The sequence below is a fragment of the Perognathus longimembris genome, chromosome 11 (genome assembly GCF_023159225.1).
Source record: "Perognathus longimembris pacificus isolate PPM17 chromosome 11, ASM2315922v1, whole genome shotgun sequence".
In the NCBI taxonomy this organism is placed as follows: domain Eukaryota; kingdom Metazoa; phylum Chordata; class Mammalia; order Rodentia; family Heteromyidae; genus Perognathus; species Perognathus longimembris.
Genome location: NC_063171.1, coordinates 56,585,394 through 56,606,358, shown reverse-complemented (window position 1 = coordinate 56,606,358; position 20,965 = coordinate 56,585,394). Strand labels below are relative to the sequence as shown.

General features: G+C 40.3%; 1 protein-coding gene across 1 annotated transcript; it reads left to right on the top strand.

Moving 5' to 3' along the window:
• The first annotated feature begins 565 nt into the window (after positions 1 to 565).
• On the top strand, positions 566 to 20,272 carry LOC125359312 (C4b-binding protein alpha chain-like). The gene is made up of 12 exons (XM_048356978.1): positions 566 to 732; positions 2,839 to 2,943; positions 3,831 to 4,013; positions 5,104 to 5,203; positions 7,056 to 7,141; positions 7,313 to 7,507; positions 9,621 to 9,803; positions 13,298 to 13,492; positions 15,738 to 15,926; positions 18,415 to 18,585; positions 19,214 to 19,389; positions 19,872 to 20,272. Exons 1-12 carry the CDS (start codon positions 663 to 665, stop codon positions 20,019 to 20,021), a joined length of 1,803 nt encoding a protein of 600 aa, XP_048212935.1. The 5' UTR covers positions 566 to 662; the 3' UTR covers positions 20,022 to 20,272.
• Positions 20,273 to 20,965: the final 693 nt, after the last annotated feature.

Genomic DNA, 20,965 nt, shown 5'->3' with positions numbered 1-20,965 from the left:
GTCCTGAGCACAAAAGCTAAGTGACAGTATGTAGGCCCTGAGTTCAAGTTCCAGTACCAGCATACACACAGATACATACGTGCACGCACCCACATGTAACACATCTGCACGAATAGTAGTTGTATGTTTTTTGAGGTTTTTGTACATCCCAGGTTAACTCAGCACATATCAGAAACTCAATCCCTGTTTGATAAATTTCCCACATTCTGGTGTTCCTTGGGACTAATGGAGGCCATTGAAGGGCAAGTCTATTGGGCCAGGAACACCTGGGAAGCCTCCGGCCCTGGTGCTGTCGGGAATGGATCATTTTGGTGGAGCTTGTCTGAATCCTGCAGTAGTCAAAGCTTCCAAGCTACCTCGAGAGTGTCTTGCATAACTCTCTTTTGTTTATGAAAAAAAAAAAAAGGAATTCTGGCATTAAATTCAGATTACCATTCTCACTTAGGGGAAATGGTTGGCAGAGGAGAAAAGAAATGGTTGCAACATATGATAAAAAATGAGAACTGGAGAAGAGGAAGGAGGTTAGGCAAGCACTGCTCCGGTTCTGCCGTTAATCATTCACTGGGTCTGGGAAGAGCTTTTGCCCATCCATTTGCATTCAGCTATTCCTGAGCAGCCAATAGCATGGGCTACTAGCTAACAACAGGAAATTAGGATAAGCCATGATCTCAGAGGAATCAAGACAGGAGAGATCAAGGCACCGTTGCAGTCAGCCTTCCTCTGCTATTGCAGGTCAGTGGGCTATTGGGCACTTGGGAAAAGAGCTGATGGCTTGTCTTCTCAGAGAATTCAGCACTGGGAAGACAAAACCATGATGTTTTCAGCAAAAACCTTTATTGGAGTCCTGAATGAAGGGGGTGGATTGTGTGATTTGAAAAAATATATTTTTAACCTTTTAAGAGTCTTTAATTTGTATAATAAAGGGGGAACTAATATTTATGAATCAGATAGGGTATAAAAGAAGCATAAGATGATGTTGATCTTGTTATTGCATCTAAGAGACAAGTGAGTTGCTCTGCTAGTCCTTCACTGATCCCCTTACATAGGGAAGTGAGGCAAGAAGTGAACCAGGATTCCAAAAGGGAACACAGGAGACCTGGTTTTCAAAGTCTATGCTGCAAGCAGGTGTATTTTCCTTGGGAGAGGTTGTTAACTCTTCCAGAGCTCTGTTGTTGGCAGAGACCTTTAGATTTGGCAATGAGAATATATGCATCAGCTTTCAGTTAGTCTCTGAAGCTACATGTCTTAGTCACACACTTCTTTTCTCTCCTTTCCTTTCCAACTTTGGTAACATCCTTCCTTCTTGAAATTCTCTTCTTCCTTTGTTGTCCAGGACTCTTTTCTGGTCTTCATTTTTAATTGTCATTTTGCTGATTTTTTTTTCTGTCCCCAAATAGGGTAGTATGAAGAGAATGAAAAACAAGAGTACATAGAAGAAGCAAAAGCAGCAAATAAGATTTGTGGTAGGCTTAGGTATACATGCAAACATAACGTGAACATTGAAGGAAAGAGCTGAAAGTAAGCAAGCAAGAGAGAGAGAGAGATTCAAAGAATGTAAGAAAGTCTTTCTAGTGTTCGTAAGTGATACAATTGAGAGTCTAGGTGTAAAAGAAGCAGCACTGAGACGATATAAATAGTATTTTTTTCAGAGATTATCTAAATGTTAAAGGTAAAATTTAGAAAATTCACTCACTTAAAAGATAATCTCTATAAAATCCCAACGGAGAGGAAAGGGAAAGAATACTAGCCCTGGTGATATTTCCCACTCCTCTATGAATTTGGACACTACACTTGCTTTCACAAAGGACATTCAAAGGCCAGTCTGTACTGTTGAAACGCACCACTTTGTAATCTCCACCCCCCCACACACAAAAAACTAATCTCTAATGGAAAGAGAAGTTGGAGGAACTGAAGATTTTCCCAGCGTCTCTTAGACTGTACTTCATTGGCAAGTGCTGACCTCATCCAGGACAGCAAGATGACCTGGGTTTCAGGACTCAGTTTCATTTCTCTAGAAATTAAACACATGCTGATGTCATTGAAATGCAAAGATATTTGCTAGAGTTGCTTCAGCTTTTCAGGGGACAGAGAAAGAATGGCTGAGTTTGTCATGAACAGAGTTTATCAGCTAAGTGGGATGCGATCGTTTTAGAGATGAGGAAATTTGAGTAGCAAGAAGCAGATGCAGCTGCTTCAAGATTAGAGGTAAGAGTATGGTGAACTCAGGTCTCCTCCACTTGCAAGTCCTCCCCTTCTTCCCCAGAGTCAGTGGCGGGTTGAGTTCGGTGCCTGTTCTTAGCAATCTAGGGAGCAGCTGGAGAAATAAGCTCAGATCTGTTCTTGGAGTGAATGAGGGATGGCTACACAAGTGTCAGAACACCTCACATACATTTTCCTCCTGCCCTCAAGGAGGCAGTTGATCCATCACGCTTAGAGATAACCACCGTACAGCAGCTTAGAGAAAGAAACTGGAGCAAATACTTTCATTTGCCCTCATTGAATCCACAGTATTTCATGAGGAAACAGATGTTGTTGTTTGTTTGGGTTTCTGGCAGTCCTGGGGTTTGGAACCAGGGCCTTGTGCTTGCTAGGCAGGCATTCTCCTACTTGAGCCAAACCTCTGGCTGTGGAATGTAGTATTCATTAAGGTATTCAGGAACAGTGCCAGAGGAACACAGCACATCCATCCATACGGGCTTTTCTTAGTGGAGTTAGGCCATTTGTGCACATGTCTTTTCTAGGGAACTAGGCTGCATCTCTTGAAGACATGGATCCCATCACATGTATCCTAGTATTTTATGTTTAGAAAATTTAGGTTTTATTTTTTCTTCAGAGCAGCAGCAGAGAAGATGGCAGCTTGGCTCTTCCCTAGGCTGAGCAGTGTCTCTGATCCGAGTCTGTTCCGAATCACCTTGGTTACCACTCTGTTGGCTACTGTTCTTGGTGAGTGGTGGAAAGCCAACCATTCAAATCCTCCATATTTACAAGACCAAAAAAAAGAGTTGTTGCATTAGCAGAAATTTGATTTTAGCAACAAAAGGTGTTTTTGGCTAGCTGGAATGTAAGAGCATTTGCTTTGCTCACAAAGAAATCGAGCCTCTAGACATTCCCTTAGAGTGTCTTCTCTAGAAGTTTCCAAAGCATTCTGTCTCCCACATATGGCTTGAAAGAAATTTATATTACCCATCAGTCTGACTGAACAGTTTTCAGTGTCTGTGAGTTCATCCAGAATAGAGTGGTGAACTGCACACCTCTAGCCATGTTCTGTAAAGGTAAAATCAGTCCTGTAATTGTGTCCAATGCATCTTCATGGGGCTGGGAATTTGGCTTAGAGGTAGAGTGCTTGCCTAGCATGCACGAATTCCTGGGTTCGATTCCTCAGCACCACATAAACAGAAAAAGCCAAAAGTGGCACTGTGGCTCAAGAGGTAGAGTGCTAACCTTGAGCAAAAAGAAGCCAGGGACAGTGCCCAGGCCTTGAGTCCAAGCCCCAGGACTGGCAACAAAAACAAAAAAAATGCATCTTCATCATTGTGATTATTTTTTAAAAGAAAATCAGATTTATTTTTGTATGTGTGTGTAGACTCTCAGCTTCCTTTTCCTGATCATCCATTTTTTTTTTTTTGGAAAAAAAATAGAAGAGAAACATTTTCTGCTCTCAATTCAGGAAAGAGGAGTTAAAGACTCCAAGAGTTTTTTTTTGTTGTTGTTGTTTGTTTGTTTTTTAAGGAGAAAGGAATAGTCTTTGCTCTAAAATTCTACTACTGAAACATTAAGTTGCTGTGTCCCAAGGTGTGCTGTTTGGTGTCCCTTGTCATTTTGGTGTCCAGGAAAATGTGGACCCCCACCCAATTTAGCCTTTGCCTTACCTGTAAAGAAGGTGGACCAGGAAGACTTTGACACACAGACTGTTCTGAAATACACTTGCCGTCTGGGCTATAGTAGGATCCGCTCAAATTCGGACATTGTCTGCAGAGGGGACGGCACATGGGAATATGATGAATTCTGTGTCAGTAAGTATCAATGTGTATTCTGCTCACTTATGCTTCTACCAATGTTGTGGTTGACTTCCAGAGCATCAAAACATCTTGAACCTGTAGTTAGTTACTAAAAACCCTCCAGTTTGTTCAGCTACTGATTTTTAGCCCACCCATGTGACACTTTCAAAAAATAGAATGGAGAACTAGGAGCTAGCTGATTGTATGGAAGAAGTCACTTCTGCAAAGTAGGCCACCAAACACTTCTCTCAAGCAATGAACCACCAATCTCATTTGGCTCTATTGGAAACTAGATTTACTTTTAAAGAATTATAAAAATTTCAGTGGATAAACTGTAGCAATCGGGTTTGGGAGAAGGTGATTCGCTCTCAAGAGTCCAATTTGTGATGTTTTCCAACAGTAAAAACCTACAATCTAGACCTTCTCCTTTTGTATCTCTTATAACTGAGGGTATGACCTTTGGTAAAATGTGCTGAAACAAACAAACAAACAAGATCAGGCTTCATATCCATTTTTCCCCCTGCAATATATAATATCAGCTAACGGGGATCAGGCATAAATGTGAATCTAGATGTGTACTGTTGTACATGCCTGTAATATCAGCTCTCAGGAGACCAGTGGGAGGATTGTGAGTTTGAATCTACCCTGAGCTACATAATGAGTTTAAGGTGGCCTATAGGAAACTTAAATAAGTAAGTAAACAAAATAACCATGAATCTTAACATCTGGATGTTTCTGGAAGCAAAAGTAGAACTAGCACCACCAGTTGTTCCTTCTTTTTTTTTCTTATTTCTTCCTATGCTGTATCTGTGAGTACCTGGATTCATTCATCTGTGTGTGTGTGTGTGCACGCGTGCACACGTGCGTGCACGCACACACACATGTGGGCTGCTCCTGAAGTTTGAACTCAAAGCCTGGATGCTGCTGGCTTGAAACACTGTTTCCCTTCCAACTTCTTGGTGGTTAATTGGGTAAACAACTTTTCTGCCTGGGCTGGCTTTGAACTGGGATACTCAGATCTCAGCCTCCTGATAGCTAGGATTGTATGCCTGCGCCACGCCAGTGCCCAGCTTGGATTCACTAACCATTTACGTTTTGCTCCCAGAGAAACGGTGCCAAAATCCAGGAGATTTGCGTCATGGCCAAGTGGAAATCCAGACAGATTTCTCTTTTGGATCACAAATACATTTCAGCTGTTCAGAAGGGTGAGCGTGAAGTAATTGAGAAATAATTCTTTTAGTTAAAAAAAAAGTGTTAATGTGTCCATGTAGTTCAAAATTTAAAGTGATAAGAGAAGGTTTACATCGAAACTTTTCACTTCCACCTCGTTTCCAATGCACCTTGTTCTTTCCTCAGTAAAACAAAAATGTTACATGTATTAGTTTCTTTTTGTTGTTGTTATTGGTCATGGGGCTTGAACTCAGGGTCTGGGTGCTTACCTTAAACTCTTTCGCTCAAGGCTAGTACTCTACTACTGGAGCCACAGTGCTACTTCTGCTTTTTGAGTGCTTAATTGGAGACAAGAGTCTCACAAGGACTTTCCTGCTGGGCTGGCTTTGAACCTAAATCCTTAGATTTCAACCCCTGAGTATCTAGGATTACAGGTGTAAGCCACCAGCACTGCGTTTATATTGGTTTCTTATGTACTTTTTCTGGTATTTCCTTAAATGAGCTAGAAATATGCATATATCCTTAAGGTTCTCCTTTCCAAAAGCAAATGTAGTTTAAAAAAAAAAACTTTTCTTAAATGTCTCACTAGAAAAATGTGGCTTGGAATCTCGTTGCCTTTCTATTCATAGATATATACAAATGAGATTATTTGTTTGTATATAGATTGCTCATTAATTTCCTTTCCTAGTTGCATAGAATCTTATTTTATAGTGATATTTTGACTTAAAAAGTCCGTTTGATTAATCCATGTGTGTTCCCAGTCTTGAATCACACTTGGATGCATTATCTTGGATGTGTGTAAACTTGTACTGGGTGTAGTGACATATTACCATTGTTTAGAACAATCTAATTTGATAGATATATTATTTAGTACTATATATTTTTATCACTTTTTGTATGCTATGCACTTTTATTTGTTACATTCATGAAAAATTAGACCATTTGGTCTAATGTCTTGCTGCTATATGATGTGCAATTTTAATATGCATATTAACCTTTACTTGAAATACATTTTAATAGGGCTCTTCTGTTCTTCATAAAGCATGCAAGTTTCCTTTGTTAGTTATATCTGCTATTTCTTCTCTATTTGCTTTCCTGCTGCAGTTTTGTTTCCGTTGATTTTTCACGTTGTGGCATGTTTCCTCTCAGGATGGAAAGTGAAGAGCCTCAGACCTTAAGTGCTGCTGGGACACTGAAGGTCTTCCTATTGAAATAACCAGTATCAATACTTTATTTTTTCCACAGGAAAACTGCCCTTTATAGTAAATTCAAAGTAAAGAAATGGCTACTTCTAGTTATAGTTGGCCTTACTCAATCCATTTCCAGAAGCTTTTTGCTAAAGGTGATACCCTCTCCTCCTGCCGTGTTTACTCACACCCAAGGCTGGGACAATGGGAAAGCTATGCCTTTCCTTTCTGCGATTAGCAGACCTGAGGGAAGTCAGCTGAGGAAAACCTAGGGCCTGACAAGAGCCATTAAGAAGCAGGAATGGCAAATGGATTTAATATTGTGTGAAGAAGGCCAGGCATCTTCAAGAAGAAGGAGGCTGTGGGCTGGCTATAGGTCAGGAGAGTTTGGGGTCAGTAATCTACCCAGGTACTTTTTTAAGGAAAAAATTGAAAAGCACATTTATTGAGTCTTTGTCCTGTCCAACTATCATGCCTGACGCCCAGAAGGTAGCAGAGCTTAGATTCAAGAACTGAGCAAGTACAGACATCGCATAGTCATGGTAAAATTTTACTCACTGTTTGTGTTCAGTGGGAAGCAATAAAACTGGATAATTATTTCTCCATTTTCATATGAACAGCTCCATTCTTAGGCCCTTTTATTTAATTTCTTAGGGGGAAAGAAGAATTCCATTGACATCTTCCATCTTTTCTTACCCAGATATATTTTACATGGCTCAACGACAAGTTTCTGCGAGATCCAAAATAAAGGAGTTGGCTGGAGCAATCCTCTCCCTGAATGTGTAAGTAAGTGAAGGCTTCTCCTGACTTGGCTATAAACTTGAGCTATCCCTCTTAGTGAATATGAATGATACTCATTATTCTTAGTGGTACCCTCCTGTATGGATGTGCAGGAATATTGCATTTGGGAAAGTGCCCTCTCTGAGCATGTCTTTCTCTTTCACTTGCATCTCTCAGGTGTCAAGTGTGAGCCCCCTCCGGCCATCAGCAATGGGAAGCATGGTGGTGGAGATGAAGATATCTTCACCTATGGCTCCTCAGTCACCTATGGCTGTAACCCCAACTTCTCACTCATAGGCAATGCCACCATTTTCTGCTCTGTGGTAAATCAAACAATAGGTGTCTGGAGCCCAGACCCTCCTACTTGTAAGAGTAAGTCACAGTGATGAATTTTGCCTTAAATTTTTCCTTAGGTGATGATAAATTTATTGGGGAATTAGAACAATTCAAAGACAAAATAATGATTGCACTAAAGCAGCCATTTATTTGACGCTTTGGGATAAGGCCGCAAGTAGCAGCAGCATCTCACTGGCTTAGTAGAGGAAAAGTTCCCCTTCATTCATATGAAGATTACAGGTCCTGGAGAGTCTTCAGGAGAGAGAGACAGAGAGAGAGAGAGAGAGAGAGAGAGAGAGAGAGAGAGAGAGACTGACTGTTGCTCTGAATGTGCTTAGTAATCAGCTCAGCCCCTTTAGCTGCTCTGGTCTTAGGGCATCCCTATGTTGACACATATTCTACCTATTAAAAGAGCTCTAAAAATGACCACAGCCTTTGTCTAGAACTAGAAATATGTAGGCCATTACCACCAGAGGATTAGGAAATGTGATCTTTTCAGGAAGTGGTCTGGGAATATGGATTAGCATTTATAATGTCAACTGTGTATGTGTTTAAGGTGAAAACCCACTAAATAACAGAAGATCAACACGACAAAGTCAGTTATAAACCGAATGGGAAGATTTACCATGGTGGTATTAGCTTGCCAACCATAAGCATCTTCCCTTTGTTCCTGAGTGCTTTTCAAACCAGGGGACAAGTGAGCATGACACTTAAAACAAATTCAGATGCCAAGTCGGGACAGCTAGAGGTCGAAAAGGCAAAAGTGGAGGCTGGAAGAATTCACAGAGGTCTTATAAAGGACCTTGTGAGTCTCCCCCAGGAGGAGTTCAGAATGAAGAGGAAAGGGAGATATTGAGACCCTACCCGGAGAGTAAATATGTTCTCTTTAACCATGTCAACTCTTGACTTTTCTAAAACAAGTACAGTATGTGTGGCATAGGCTCCTGGTTTGATTTGAATGTGTCCCTCCAATTCATACTGGAAACTAGGCTTTCAGGAAATGGCTCATTCCCAAGGACTCTGTTATCTTGAATGATACAAGTACCCTTTTCAAAAGAGGTTGAAAAGAAGAGACCTGGTCCCTTTGACTCTTTTGCCATGGGAGTATACAGTCTTCATCCCTTCCTCTGTGAGGATCTAGTGTAGAAGCATCTTCCTAGAAACCAAGAACAAAGCAGTTACACCTGCTGATGCCTTGCTCTTGGATTTCCCAGTATCCAGAACTGTGAGAACATAAATTTCTATTGCTTATAAATAAATTAGTAAAAGGCATTTTGTTATAGCAGCAAAAATGGGCTCAGATAACCTCTACTGCAACCATCCAGCCAAGAAGTGAGGGTAGTAGTTTCAACTGTTGCCATAGCAATGTCCTGGGGGGGAGTTGAAGGATTATAGTGGAGTCAGCGTGACTGTTCTATGGGGAAGCAGGTCTTTGATGCTGTGGTTGCCTCTTTGTGACCATAATATCACTAGCAGGGAGCACGGACCCACAGCCCAAGCCATCTAGGAAATTAGGCTGTTAACCTGGAAATTCAGTGGGCCTTGGAGATAGATGTTTCTTAATGGGTCACATGTGACTAGACCTTATTGGTGAATAAGTTAGAGTAATGAACACTCATTTTAAAGGAGGACCAAAGTGATGAAACCTCATTTGCTCATTTTGCTGAGTTTTTGAGAAGCTGCCATATATATATATATTATATATATATATAATATATTATATATATAATATATATATATATATATTTTTTTTTTGCCAGTCCTAGATCATGAACTCTGGGCCTGGGTGCTATCCCTAAGCTCCTTTTGCTCAAGGCTAGCACTACCACTTCCACTACAGCACCACTTACAACTTTTTCTGTGATTAATTGGAGATAAGAGTCTCACAGCCTTTCCTGCCTGGACTTGCTTCAAACCATGATCCTCAGATTTCAGCCTCCTTAGTAGCTAGGATTTCAGGCATGAGCCACCAGCACCCAGCTCATTTAGAAGTTTTAAATGTTTTTCAAATGTTTCTCATTTAGAAACATTTAAAAACGTTTCTCTGGCAGCTACATGACATGCCCTTATACTCTATTAGTTGTGGCAGTAAATAGTTTTGACTGTTGCTTGTCTTCTAAAATCCCTGTCTTTTCTCATGGCTCTTTAGAGATCAACTGTCCTCAGCCAGATGTTCCACATGGAAAGATCATCTCTGGGTTTGCACCCATTTATACTTACAAACACTCTATTATGTTCACCTGCCAGAACGGTTTTGCCCTCAGGGGCAGCAGTGTAATCCTTTGTGAAGCTGATGGTAACTGGAATCCTTCTCCTCCCACCTGTGAGATTAGTAAGTAAAAGCCCTGCATGTCCTACATCTACAGGCCCCCAGGAATGTCAGTGTGAGCTCTCTGTCACTGCAAAAGGTTGCTGTATATGTCTGGCAGGTTGTAGACACTCCAGTCTGAAGGGGAGGCATCTATATTGCAGGAATTCTTATTTCAACAAGTTTTTAATCGAAAAATTTTAATAGAAAATTATCTTCTGAAGAAATATATTATTAAATAATATAATATATAATGAATAAATATAAAATGAATTATAGAGAGAGACTGAGAGGGAGACAGAGAGAGAGAGAGAGTCAGTCATAGGGCTTGAACTCAGGGTCTGGTCACTTTCCTGACCTTTTTTGCTCAAAGCTAGTGCTCTACCACTTGGAAGCATAGCTTTACTTCTGGGTTTAGTTGGAGATAAGAGTCTTTCCTGCTTGGGCTGGATTTGAACCATGATCTTCAGCTCTCAGCCTCTTGGTTCTTTAGGATTACAGGTATGAGCCACCAGCACCCAGCAATAATTATTATTATTATTATTTTTTGGCCAGTCCTGGGCCTTGGACTCAGGGCCTGAGCACTGTCCCTGGCTTCTTCCCGCTCAAGGCTAGCACTCTGCCACTTGAGCCACAGTGCCGCTTCTGGCCGTTTTCTGTATATGTGGTGCTGGGGAATCGAACCTAGGGCCTCATGTATCCGAGGCAGGCACTCTTGCCACTAGGCTATATCCCCAGCCCTATAATTATTATTTTTAAAACTATCTTTTTAATCTTTTTTGTTGTTGTTGTTGCCAGTCCTGGGGCTTGGACTCAGGGCCTGAGCACTGTTCCTGGCTTCTTTTTGCTCAACGCTAGCACTCTGTCACTTGAGTCACAGTGCCACTTCTGGCCTTTTCTATATATGTGGTGCTGAGGAATCAAACCCAGGGCTTCATGTATACAAAGCAAGCACTCTTGCCACTAAGCCAGATTCCCAGCCCCTAAAGCTAAGTTATCTTAAGGGTAAAAAAAAAAAAAAAGCCTTTTTTTCCTAACTTATATGAAAGTATTCTATGGACTAGCTATGATTCTAACTCTAAAATTAGGACCTTATATATCATGAAACTACGGATAAAAGTAATAATCAGAAATAAAACAATATTCAGTATATCAGAATTAGGTCAATGAATACCTTCAACAATTGTGGGCAGTATCATTGTCCTCATTTTATAGATGAGGAAATCGTTCAAAGATGTTAAGTGACGAACCCATGGATTGTAAGACTGGTAAGGGGAGTAAACCATGGGTGCCTAGTATTCTTATCTATAGTGGTGAACACATACAGACATTTCTTCCACTATCAATAAATGATACAGTACCATAGGCACCAACATGGCATTTACATTGTGCTAGGTACCTTAGTAGTCAAGAAGTCTATAAGAAGATGCAGGTTGGCTATATAGAAATACTGTGTCACTTGATATTTGAGATGTGTACCTGCGGAGTTTGGGGTTTCAGAATCCAATGGATACAAAGGGAGAATTACATATTGTATTTTAATTACCTACAAAACTACCTCTTCAAGTGCTCATAGTTTTCCTTTGGGGGTTTAGATTACTGTTAGTGTTACTGCTTTCAGCCTAAAGAACTTATGTCTGTATCTCTTATAAGGATGATCTTCTAGCCACAAGCAGATACCACTTTATGACCACTAGAATGACTATGAAATTAGACATCCTCATCAACATGTGTGGGAACATTTAGACTTCTCATACACTACAGAGGGACTATAAATGGGCACACCATTTTGGGAAGTAATAGGCACACAGCTGTCTTATGATTCAGAAGTCACCTTTATGAAATGAAAACAGATGTTCACATTTTAAAATGTCACATGGGGGTCCAGAGTAATCCTATACATAAAAACTAAGCAACCAAAATGTCCAATACGTGAACAACAGGTAAATAAAAAGTGGTACATCATACAATGGAACACCATTTGACAGTAAAATTGAAGTACTGATATATGATTCAATACGAGGATCCTTGAAAAACCAAACACCAAGTTAAAGGAGATAGCCACAGAAAAATTATGACCTTAGGATCTCATTTATTTGAAATGTTCAGAATAAGTAAATTGAGAACAACTGCTCATAAACATGAGATTTCTCTTTGAGATGAAAAGACAGTTAACAGTCATGGCCACATAACTCCATGAGTATACTTTAAAAAAAACAAAAACAAACCTTTGAATTATTCTTCCTAAAAGATTTTACTCCACATTTCATGCCAAATGTTTGAAGATAAAATGTAATAAACATCCAACTCAGAAGACGTTTGTATTCTATTTCCATAGCCTATGATTAAGCAGTCAGGAATAGAAATAAAATAGGACCCACAAATCCAGACTTAAAAAGAAAACAATTCTTAGAGCTTGATCTGTCTTTGCGAAGCCCTTTCACATTCCTGGTGTTGTCTGGATAAGCAGAGAGCTCTGGCTTTCATTCCCTAGTCAGTCAGGAAACACAGAAAGTTAGAAGTGGTTGTCCCTCAGTTTTGTTGCCATATTTGCTTAGCATATGTGATTCTTACATTCAGAAACTACTCTTCCTGAAGTGCAATGAAGAGTAATCACACTAAAGCTACCAGTGCAACCATGTTCATTGTGCCATTATTCACCATAGCTAAGATATAGAATCAACCCAGATGCTCCTCAGCAGATGAGTGGATCAAGAAAATGTGGTATATATGCACAAAGAATGACATTGCCCTCCCATTCATAAGGAAATGGAAAGACCTGGGAAAAATTATATTAAGTGAAACATTCCAGACACAAACAAACATAGGCTGTATAGAATATGTCCAGGGTATGCTTAGCAAAGGACCATATAAACTGATGTTTATTGAAGTGACCTCCAAGAAATGGAAACAAGAGTTATTTTCTTAGCATACTGTTGGCAGTTATTTCTTTTTTCTTTCTTTCTTTTTCCTTTGGTTTATTTCCTGTTGTCATTGTTTTTTATTCCTGTATACTTTGTCTTGTGTGTAAGTTTATCTGATTTGGGGAAGAGAAGGAGAATCACAGAAATGGTGGGACAAAGGGTGAAGCAATGCAACAGTGATACTCACTAGACACTATGTTAGAAATGAACTTTACAACTTGGGGAAGAAGGGAATGGAGGGGGAAGTCAGAGAAAAATAAGGGAGAGGGTAACACTATTCAAAAAGAAATATGTGCTCAATGTCTTAATTACACCTTTACAATAAAATTTCAAAAAATAGTAATCAGACTTAATATTAAGTACAGTTGGTCCAACATACAGAAAACATTGGGTAGTTCCATACACAAGAACCTCTCTGATGGTAGGCACACACAGATGGATGTTCATAGTTGTCTTCTGGTATCACTGATGTATGAAACATTGCTAGCTAGTTCCTGACTAGACACAAGATAGACTTTGATAGGACAGGTTCATTGAGCACTGGAGCAACCATAATAACAGTTCTCTTTTCTTTTGTTCTTGCTTTATGAACAGAGAGTTGCCTAGGCCGACCAGACATTCCACATGCTTCCTGGACAGACTACTACAATGTTAGAAGAGAGGGTGTATATTACCCTGGGGATATGTTAGTGTATCGCTGTGATTCTGGCTATAAACCTGCTATAAATGGGCCTACATCTGTGATCTGTCAGAGAGATTTCAAATGGAGTCCATTCAACGGGTGTAAAAGTAAGTTTTTGTTTTCCAAATGTTTTTGTATATTGAACACCTAGTAAGTGATAGCATTTTGTACCTTTAAGCATAATTTATTCCTCAAGATAAATTTAGAATACACAATTTCAATCAAATAGTAAACTGCATTTTTCCAAAAGAGATAATTAAAAGGTCATAGAGTTTGAGATACTCAATTAAAATCTTTCCTTAGCCCAGTTCAGAATCAAATGAGGAATAGACACAAGTGTTAAACACTATTCACATTAAGGATTAGCTTCATTACTGTGATAGAATGGAGAACACAGCTCAACTACTCTCAGAATGGACTTCCCTCACAGCCTTTCCCTTCCCAAATGTAACCTTTGGGGTGACTGACAGGAAAGTTGGCGAGATAGTCATGTATTCAGCCAGCTCGAGCCACCATGAGAGAGCAAGTTCAACAAAGTGGGGTCTCATTAGCTGTTTTAGGTAAGCAGATCTTGACTCCTCACCCAGCGTTCTTACCTCAGGAAGCTGGAAAGGAAGTGTTCTCTAGTTTTCCTGAAAGGTGGGTGCTATTTTATGGGCCTATGTGGAATTGGACAAGAAAAGGAGTAAATGTCTCCTACCCAATCAGAACCTTGCCCTTTCAGAGGTGAATGGATGGAGACTCAGACTACAAGGAACTTCATGCCACGGAATAGAATTCAAAAAATGTATGAAATGCACAAATAATGAAAAGCAGTAGTCTAGATCAACCTATCAGATTACTTCTTCCATATTAGCATAAAAGCAAAGTTTAATTTGAAGCTATTAAGACCCACTCTACTTTTTTTTTTTTTAAATAATTTTTTATTTGTTTTGTTTTTGTTGCCAGTCCTGGGGTGTGGACTCAGGGCCCGAGCAGTGTCCCTGGCTTCTTTTTGCTCAAGGCTAGCACTCTACCTCTTGCACCACAGCGCCACTTTTGGCTTTTTTCTATATATGTGGTACTGAGGAATCGAACCCAGGGCTTAATGTATACGAGGTGAGCACTTTACCACTAGGCCATATTCCCATCCCCCATTCTACTTTTCTAAGAGACACAAATCGAATTGATTCTTAACAAGCAAAATGTATCACCTTTCATGTAACCAAGTATTACAGGTAGATAATTAAAAACCTACTTGTTAGTGCAATTTATTTTGCTTACAATAGTCTTATTGACTTAATTATTTAATATAGGACATTTAAATCATTATAGAACAGAGTGAAATGGTATTTGTTCACAATGTAACATCTGATTATGAATTTAGACTTATGCCATAGTGTCCTCTATGCTGTGAAGCATTTCATAAAAGTTCACAATGTGAAAATCATATGAATGTTGTTTTTATTGTTTCATTAACAAATGAGTATTGGAGCATACCTATAAAACTACATCATGGTGATTGTTATATTTCTTGCACAGAGAATAATTTATTCCATTGTGATGTTTTGTTATCTTATGTCAGGCAGTATATCAAGTTCTACCTTTTCTTTTTTTGTCTATTCTGGTACTGGGGCTTGATTTGAGAGCTTCACATTTTCTCTTAGCCTTTTCACTCCGGGTTGGCACTCATCACTTGAGCCACACCTTCATTTGTGAATTTTTGCTGGTTGAAGTGAGAAACTCTTGGACTCTTGTGTCCTGGACTGGCTTCAAACCAGGATCCTCAGATCTCAGCTTCCTGAGTAGCACAGATTAAAGACATGAGCTACCATGAGCTACCAGCACCTAGCCTTCAAATTTAATCTTAAAACATTTCCATCTGTTAATAAAAAAAATGGTGTCCCTAGATCAGCTATCATGGTTTTTAAAAAGATTTGAATCACTATTGCACTTTGAATTTTACATCAAGAAAGAAAAATTTTAGCCATAACTTAAATTTATTTCTATGTATTAGTCACCAGGTAAATATAAACTGTCGATAACTTGCTCCTTCCTATGATAAGTGTAAATTATTAGAGAATTCAATCATGATGCAACGCCAGTGAAATCATAAGCAGATGGTATTTATTTTTCTCCTTGAATCATGGTAAAAAGGTACATTTTGACACAGGTTTGTTACAGTTTCTCATTTGGAAGCTTGTAATGAAAATACTTAGCTGGGGGAGGAGGGATGACTGTCTTAAAATTATTCAGCAATCAGAGAGCACAGATTCCTTGGCACTCCTGTGGTGTTTGCCCAGCTTCTCTTCAGTAGTGGAAGTGAGATTGTTAACTATACAAGCCTTAAGCTTATTATTGTATTTTTTTTAGAGGTATGTTGTCCAGTGCCGAGCCTGCAGAATGTGATAACCACCTACCGTACAGAAGCCCACTTTGACACAGGCTGCACTTACGTCTATGAAGATGTTGTGTCATATACATGCTATGGGGAAAAGATGTTTTCAGCAACATGCCAAGCAGATGGCACGTGGCATCCCCGAACACCATCATGTCTTCACAGTAAGAACTTTTTAGAATGACGTTATTTGGGGAGATTCTTCGTATCCCAGTGATGGAGTTTATTAAGAGAAGGCTTATTAGAAGGCTGAGGTAGAAGGATCACAAATTCAAGGGGCGGTATAATAAGTTCCATGCCGGTCTGGATTACATGAGAAACTCAACAACAGCAACAAAATCAGAAAACAACAACAACAAAAAGGAACAAAGAAAAAGCTTATAATTGGATAAAGGGATTTACATTTCTTGCATGGTTCTTGAAGTACGTTAACTTCCTCTCCCCACTCCTGTGTGTCTCTTATCTTTCTGGTTTTCTCTTAATATCTGGAACTATGAAAATAATTACTTCTTTTGAAAATAGTATAGGATACTGGCAGAGTACTTTGATATTTCCTCTTCTTTAATTTTTTTTTTCAATTTTAATCTTTTTGTGCTGGTACTGAGGTTTAAGCTTAGGTTGTGGGCACTGTCCCTTAGTTTTGTGGGGGTTTTTTTTCTCTCAAAGCTGGTATTGTACCACTTGAGCTACAGCTCCATTTCCATCTTTTAAAAAAATTTAATTTTATTGTCAAGGTGATGTACAGAGGGGTTACAGTTATGCAAGTAAGGTAGTGATTACATTTCTTGTCAAACTTGTTACCCTTTCCCTCATTTTTCTCCCATCATTTTTAGCTTTTTGATGGCCAATTAGACATAAGCATCTCATGGACTTTACTTTCCAGGCTGGCTTCAAACCACCATCCTCAGATCTCAGCCTTCTCAGCAGCTAAGATTACAGGTGTGAACCACCAGCATTGGGCATACCTCTCCTTTCTTTATTAACATCCTGTGCAGTGTTTGGAAACTGATCCAATTCTCTTTTGGAGAGGTGTTCTACACTTTTGTCATGACTATTGTTACAATATGAAAGTCATCGTTCTTCTTTTTCCTATAAATTATTTGCTAAAACATTATACAGTACAGTAAGAATTTTCTTGGTGGGGATGGATGAAGAGTTTTGATGGGGGAGAAATGACTGACTCAGAAATTGTGGATGGACCTGATATATAGAAAAGGAAGAAAAAACATAATCTGTGCAACTCTGGTAAGCCTGTAGTTTGACACCCCTATATAAAGAGCAACAAGAATTTTTTTTAAAGCAAGCTAATAACATTTGCTCGGCTTACCAAGTAGGAAAAAATCAATTCAAAGCAATTTCTTGGAACCTTGTATTAAATAGTATTTAAACAGAGAATCATAAATGTTGGAGAAATGGCAACTCAAAGGAAAGAACATTTCTGAAGTCTATTCCCAGATGCCTCTGGCCTGCGAATGCTGTCTCTTGGCTAGTAAACCAGTGAAAATTTATAGCTTTGTTTTAGACAGGAAAAGGTAAAAAGATCTTTTATTTTTTCGCCCATCTTAGGGCTTGAACTCAGAACCTGTGCACTGCCCTGAGTCTCTTTGTGCTCAAGCCTAGCACTCTACCCCTTGAGTCACAGCACCACTTCCTAGAAAGATGTGCTGCCTTTGTGAATTTCTCTTTTGCCACCATCAGGCAAACTGGAAAGGCAAAGAACCTCCTTGCATGTTCAGTGGCTTTAACACAACAGTTCACAGGGACAGTATTTTCTGGTGAGAAACCATTGACTGTGTAAGGCATCCTGGCATTGAACATGAGATGATGAATGGTGTGGCAACAGTACGATTTGACTCAAGTCTAAATCTAGGCTTCGTGCAAATGTGGTCCCCAAGCAATGTAAAATGGAACGATTTGTCACTAACACAAAAGAAAATTGTATACTATACTAAGAAGACTGTATCTATACTGATACCCCCTAAAAGCACAGAAAAAAAAAATAGCCGACCATAAGTGTAATTACAACCCTTGAATTTCCTATAGCAGATTGTAGAAGGCATTTTTAAATAACTTCAGGAAGTTAGCATGCCCGAGTGGATATAGTACACACTGGGCTTGTGTATGAGTCAGCTTTCGGTCCCTGCAACAGATGACTGAGATAAGCAACTTATAAACAGAAAAGGTCCATGTTGATTCGCAGTTTTCGAATTCTGGCTCATGATCCATTGACTCTGATGCTCTGGGCCTGTGCAGAAGCAGCACATCCTGGCAGCAGCATAAAATGGTACCAAACTGCTCAGTTCGTTATGAGGTGGAGAGAGAAAGAGAAAAGTCTGAGTCCCACAATGTCCTTCTAGGACACAACTCTAACTTAAGAACCTCTCACCAGTCCCTGCCTCTTGAAAATTCCACCACCTGGAGACAAAGCCTTCAACTTAGGGGCTACTAGGGGAGCTTCACTATTCAGATTATGGAAGAATAGAGATCGAGACCTTCTAGGCCTCTGCCTGAGACCTCCCAGAGGACAGTCCAACTGGATGGATGAGTTTAGCCAAGTAATCTCATGGGCAGAGAAAGAAGGACAAACAGTACAAATTCTATGTTGCAATAGTTTACACACTCAACGTGCTCATCTTCTGTCCTATTGTCAAGATTGCAGATTTCCTCCTAAAATTGCCCATGGAGAGTTTGAACTCAGTTCAACGTTCCTTGGCAGGAGCACAAAGGCTACATACACGTGTGAGGAAGGATACAGTCTAGTTGGAGAAGCAACACTAACCTGTGGCGATTTGCTGTGGTCACCAGCAGCCCCCGAGTGTAAAGGCAAGTCATCTTCCTTCTCAGCGCAGGACCAAGAGCACAAAACACTCAGGAGAAAGTCTAAAGCTCTTCCTGGCTAGAGGAAGAACCTTTCACGTTATACATTTTATTGTTTATTTATTCTTTTGTCTATGTGGGACTTGAACTCAGGGCCTGGGCACTGTCCCTGAGCAGTCTACCACTTGAGCCATCATATCACTTTCTGCTTTTTTGAGTTGTTAATTAGAGATAAGAGTTTCACAGGGACTTTCCTGTCCAGACTGGCTTGGAACTTCTTTCCTTAGATCTCAGCCTCTTAGCTACTCAAGGTGTGAGCCATTGGCACCTGGCATCCTATTATATTATTTGAATATGCTATTCTTGTGGGCACATTTCTTACATTCTGCATAGATAAACTTTTTCCTAAATAAAATGAGAATAATAGTAATGCTCATCTCATTAAAACTATTGTGACAGTTAATTGAAACAGTCACATAAAACGTGTAGCCATCATTCTCAATAAAAATGTTAACTCATAGTTTGGACATAAAAGTGCAAGTAAAAAGCAGAACAAGAAGTCTTACCTACACGCACTTAATTCTTATGTCTTTCTTTGAGTTGCATATCGCCTAAAAATATGTTTCTCTTATAGCGCAGTGTGAGAAACCACAGATAGAACATGGAAAGGTATTTGTGAATAAGGCTCAGTATGTTGAACCTGAAAATGTCACCATCCACTGTGACTCTGGCTTCTCCGTGGTGGGTCCCCAAAGTATCACTTGCTCAGAGAATGGAACCTGGTATCCGAAGGTGCCCAAGTGTGAGTGGGTAAGTGGTACGACTCCAGGCCATTCTCTCCTGCCAAACCCTCAAATTGATGGCTTCTGCAAAGCTCGTTCTCAGCCAAGCATGATGGTATCTGCCGGGCAGGATTCAGTCATTCCAAGAGAATCCTCCCTCCTCTCCACTGCCCCTTTCTTGCCCCGCTCCTCACCCCAGTCCTCTTCTTCATCCTCTCGATTCTACCTACTCTCCTCTTGCTTCTTCTCCTCCTCCTCCTTTCTTCTTCTTCCTCCTTTCTCCTCCTCCTTCTCTTCCTCCACTTCCTCCTCTTCCTCTCTCTCCCTCTCCTCCTCTTCCCTTTTCTCACTCGAGAACAGCAAAAGCTCAGCCCCTTAGCAGGGTCTGCTGGACATGGACAAACATATTCCTAACTGTGCTTTTTCTAGACTATATAGCGTACTGTTGTCCTGTCTCTGGATGCTCAGCAGGGCCCTCTCACCCCCATCCTCCACCCCCATCTCTTTCAGGATGCCCCTGAAGGCTGCAAGCAAGTGCTGCAGGGCAGAAAACTCATGCAGTGTCTCCCAAGTGCGGAGGAGGTGAAGATGGCCCTGGAGATCTACAAGCTGTCTCTGGAGATTGAGCTGCTGGAATCACAGAGAGACAAGGCCAGATAAGCAGTCCTGGAGTTATCACTATGATTTTCCTTCGAGGGAGGAAAGGGGCAGCCTGGATGACTGGCAGCTGTGAATCGAGCCACTTCTGTTTAGAGACTCTTGTCACTGAGTGGGAAGTGGATACCGTAATGAATATCTAGACATGATCACTGCTTTGAGATGATGGTATTATCGATCATCTTGTGGCTAATACATTTTTGCTTTACTGGATACGGAGTGAACTTTTTTTTTTTTCTTCAATTAAAATTTTACAGGTCAAAATCTTTTGTCTTTGTGGTCCTTTAGTATTCTATAAAGTCAATACGCTAATTTTATTGTGTGGCCTGCAAAAGTTCGTTGGTTCAATGTACATTGGTTCAAACCAATGCACTCCTGAACCACCTCTACTCTAGAGTTCCATGAATGCATGTCACTTCGGCGGTCAGAGGTCAGTGTAAATGTCATCTACTCGTCCCTCAGCCCTGCTCTGCCCTGCTGTGGGGGAGCTCTATCATCCTCTGAACTCCTGTGCACATTGTCTCTGTCATTCATGCCATATTTCATAAAAAGGTTTACATTTGTGTCCAATCTCTGCAGTCCAGCCCCAGATGAAGGCCCCGACAGCCACCTGCTTATCCCAAGTCCTCCACTTGATGGCGCCACTGTTCTCCTTAATAGTAAAACAGGAGCCCCCCCCCCCCCCCCCTTTATCCTTTGTATCTCTGGGTATTCTAGAAGGCTCTATTCCTTTATGACTTTCTTTTTATCCTGTTTTGTGCAAAGCCGGTCACACATCCTGGAAAAGGCTTGGGTAGATTGAAGCAGTATTAAGGAGTCGCAAGATTGTCCATTAGTGGATATAGCAAAGATTGCGTATTATAAGTAGCAGAACTTTGTCTACCACTTTAAATATCAGCAGAAGCCATGGCTGCTGGCCTAGATCTGGCTTTGTAGTAACTGCCCAA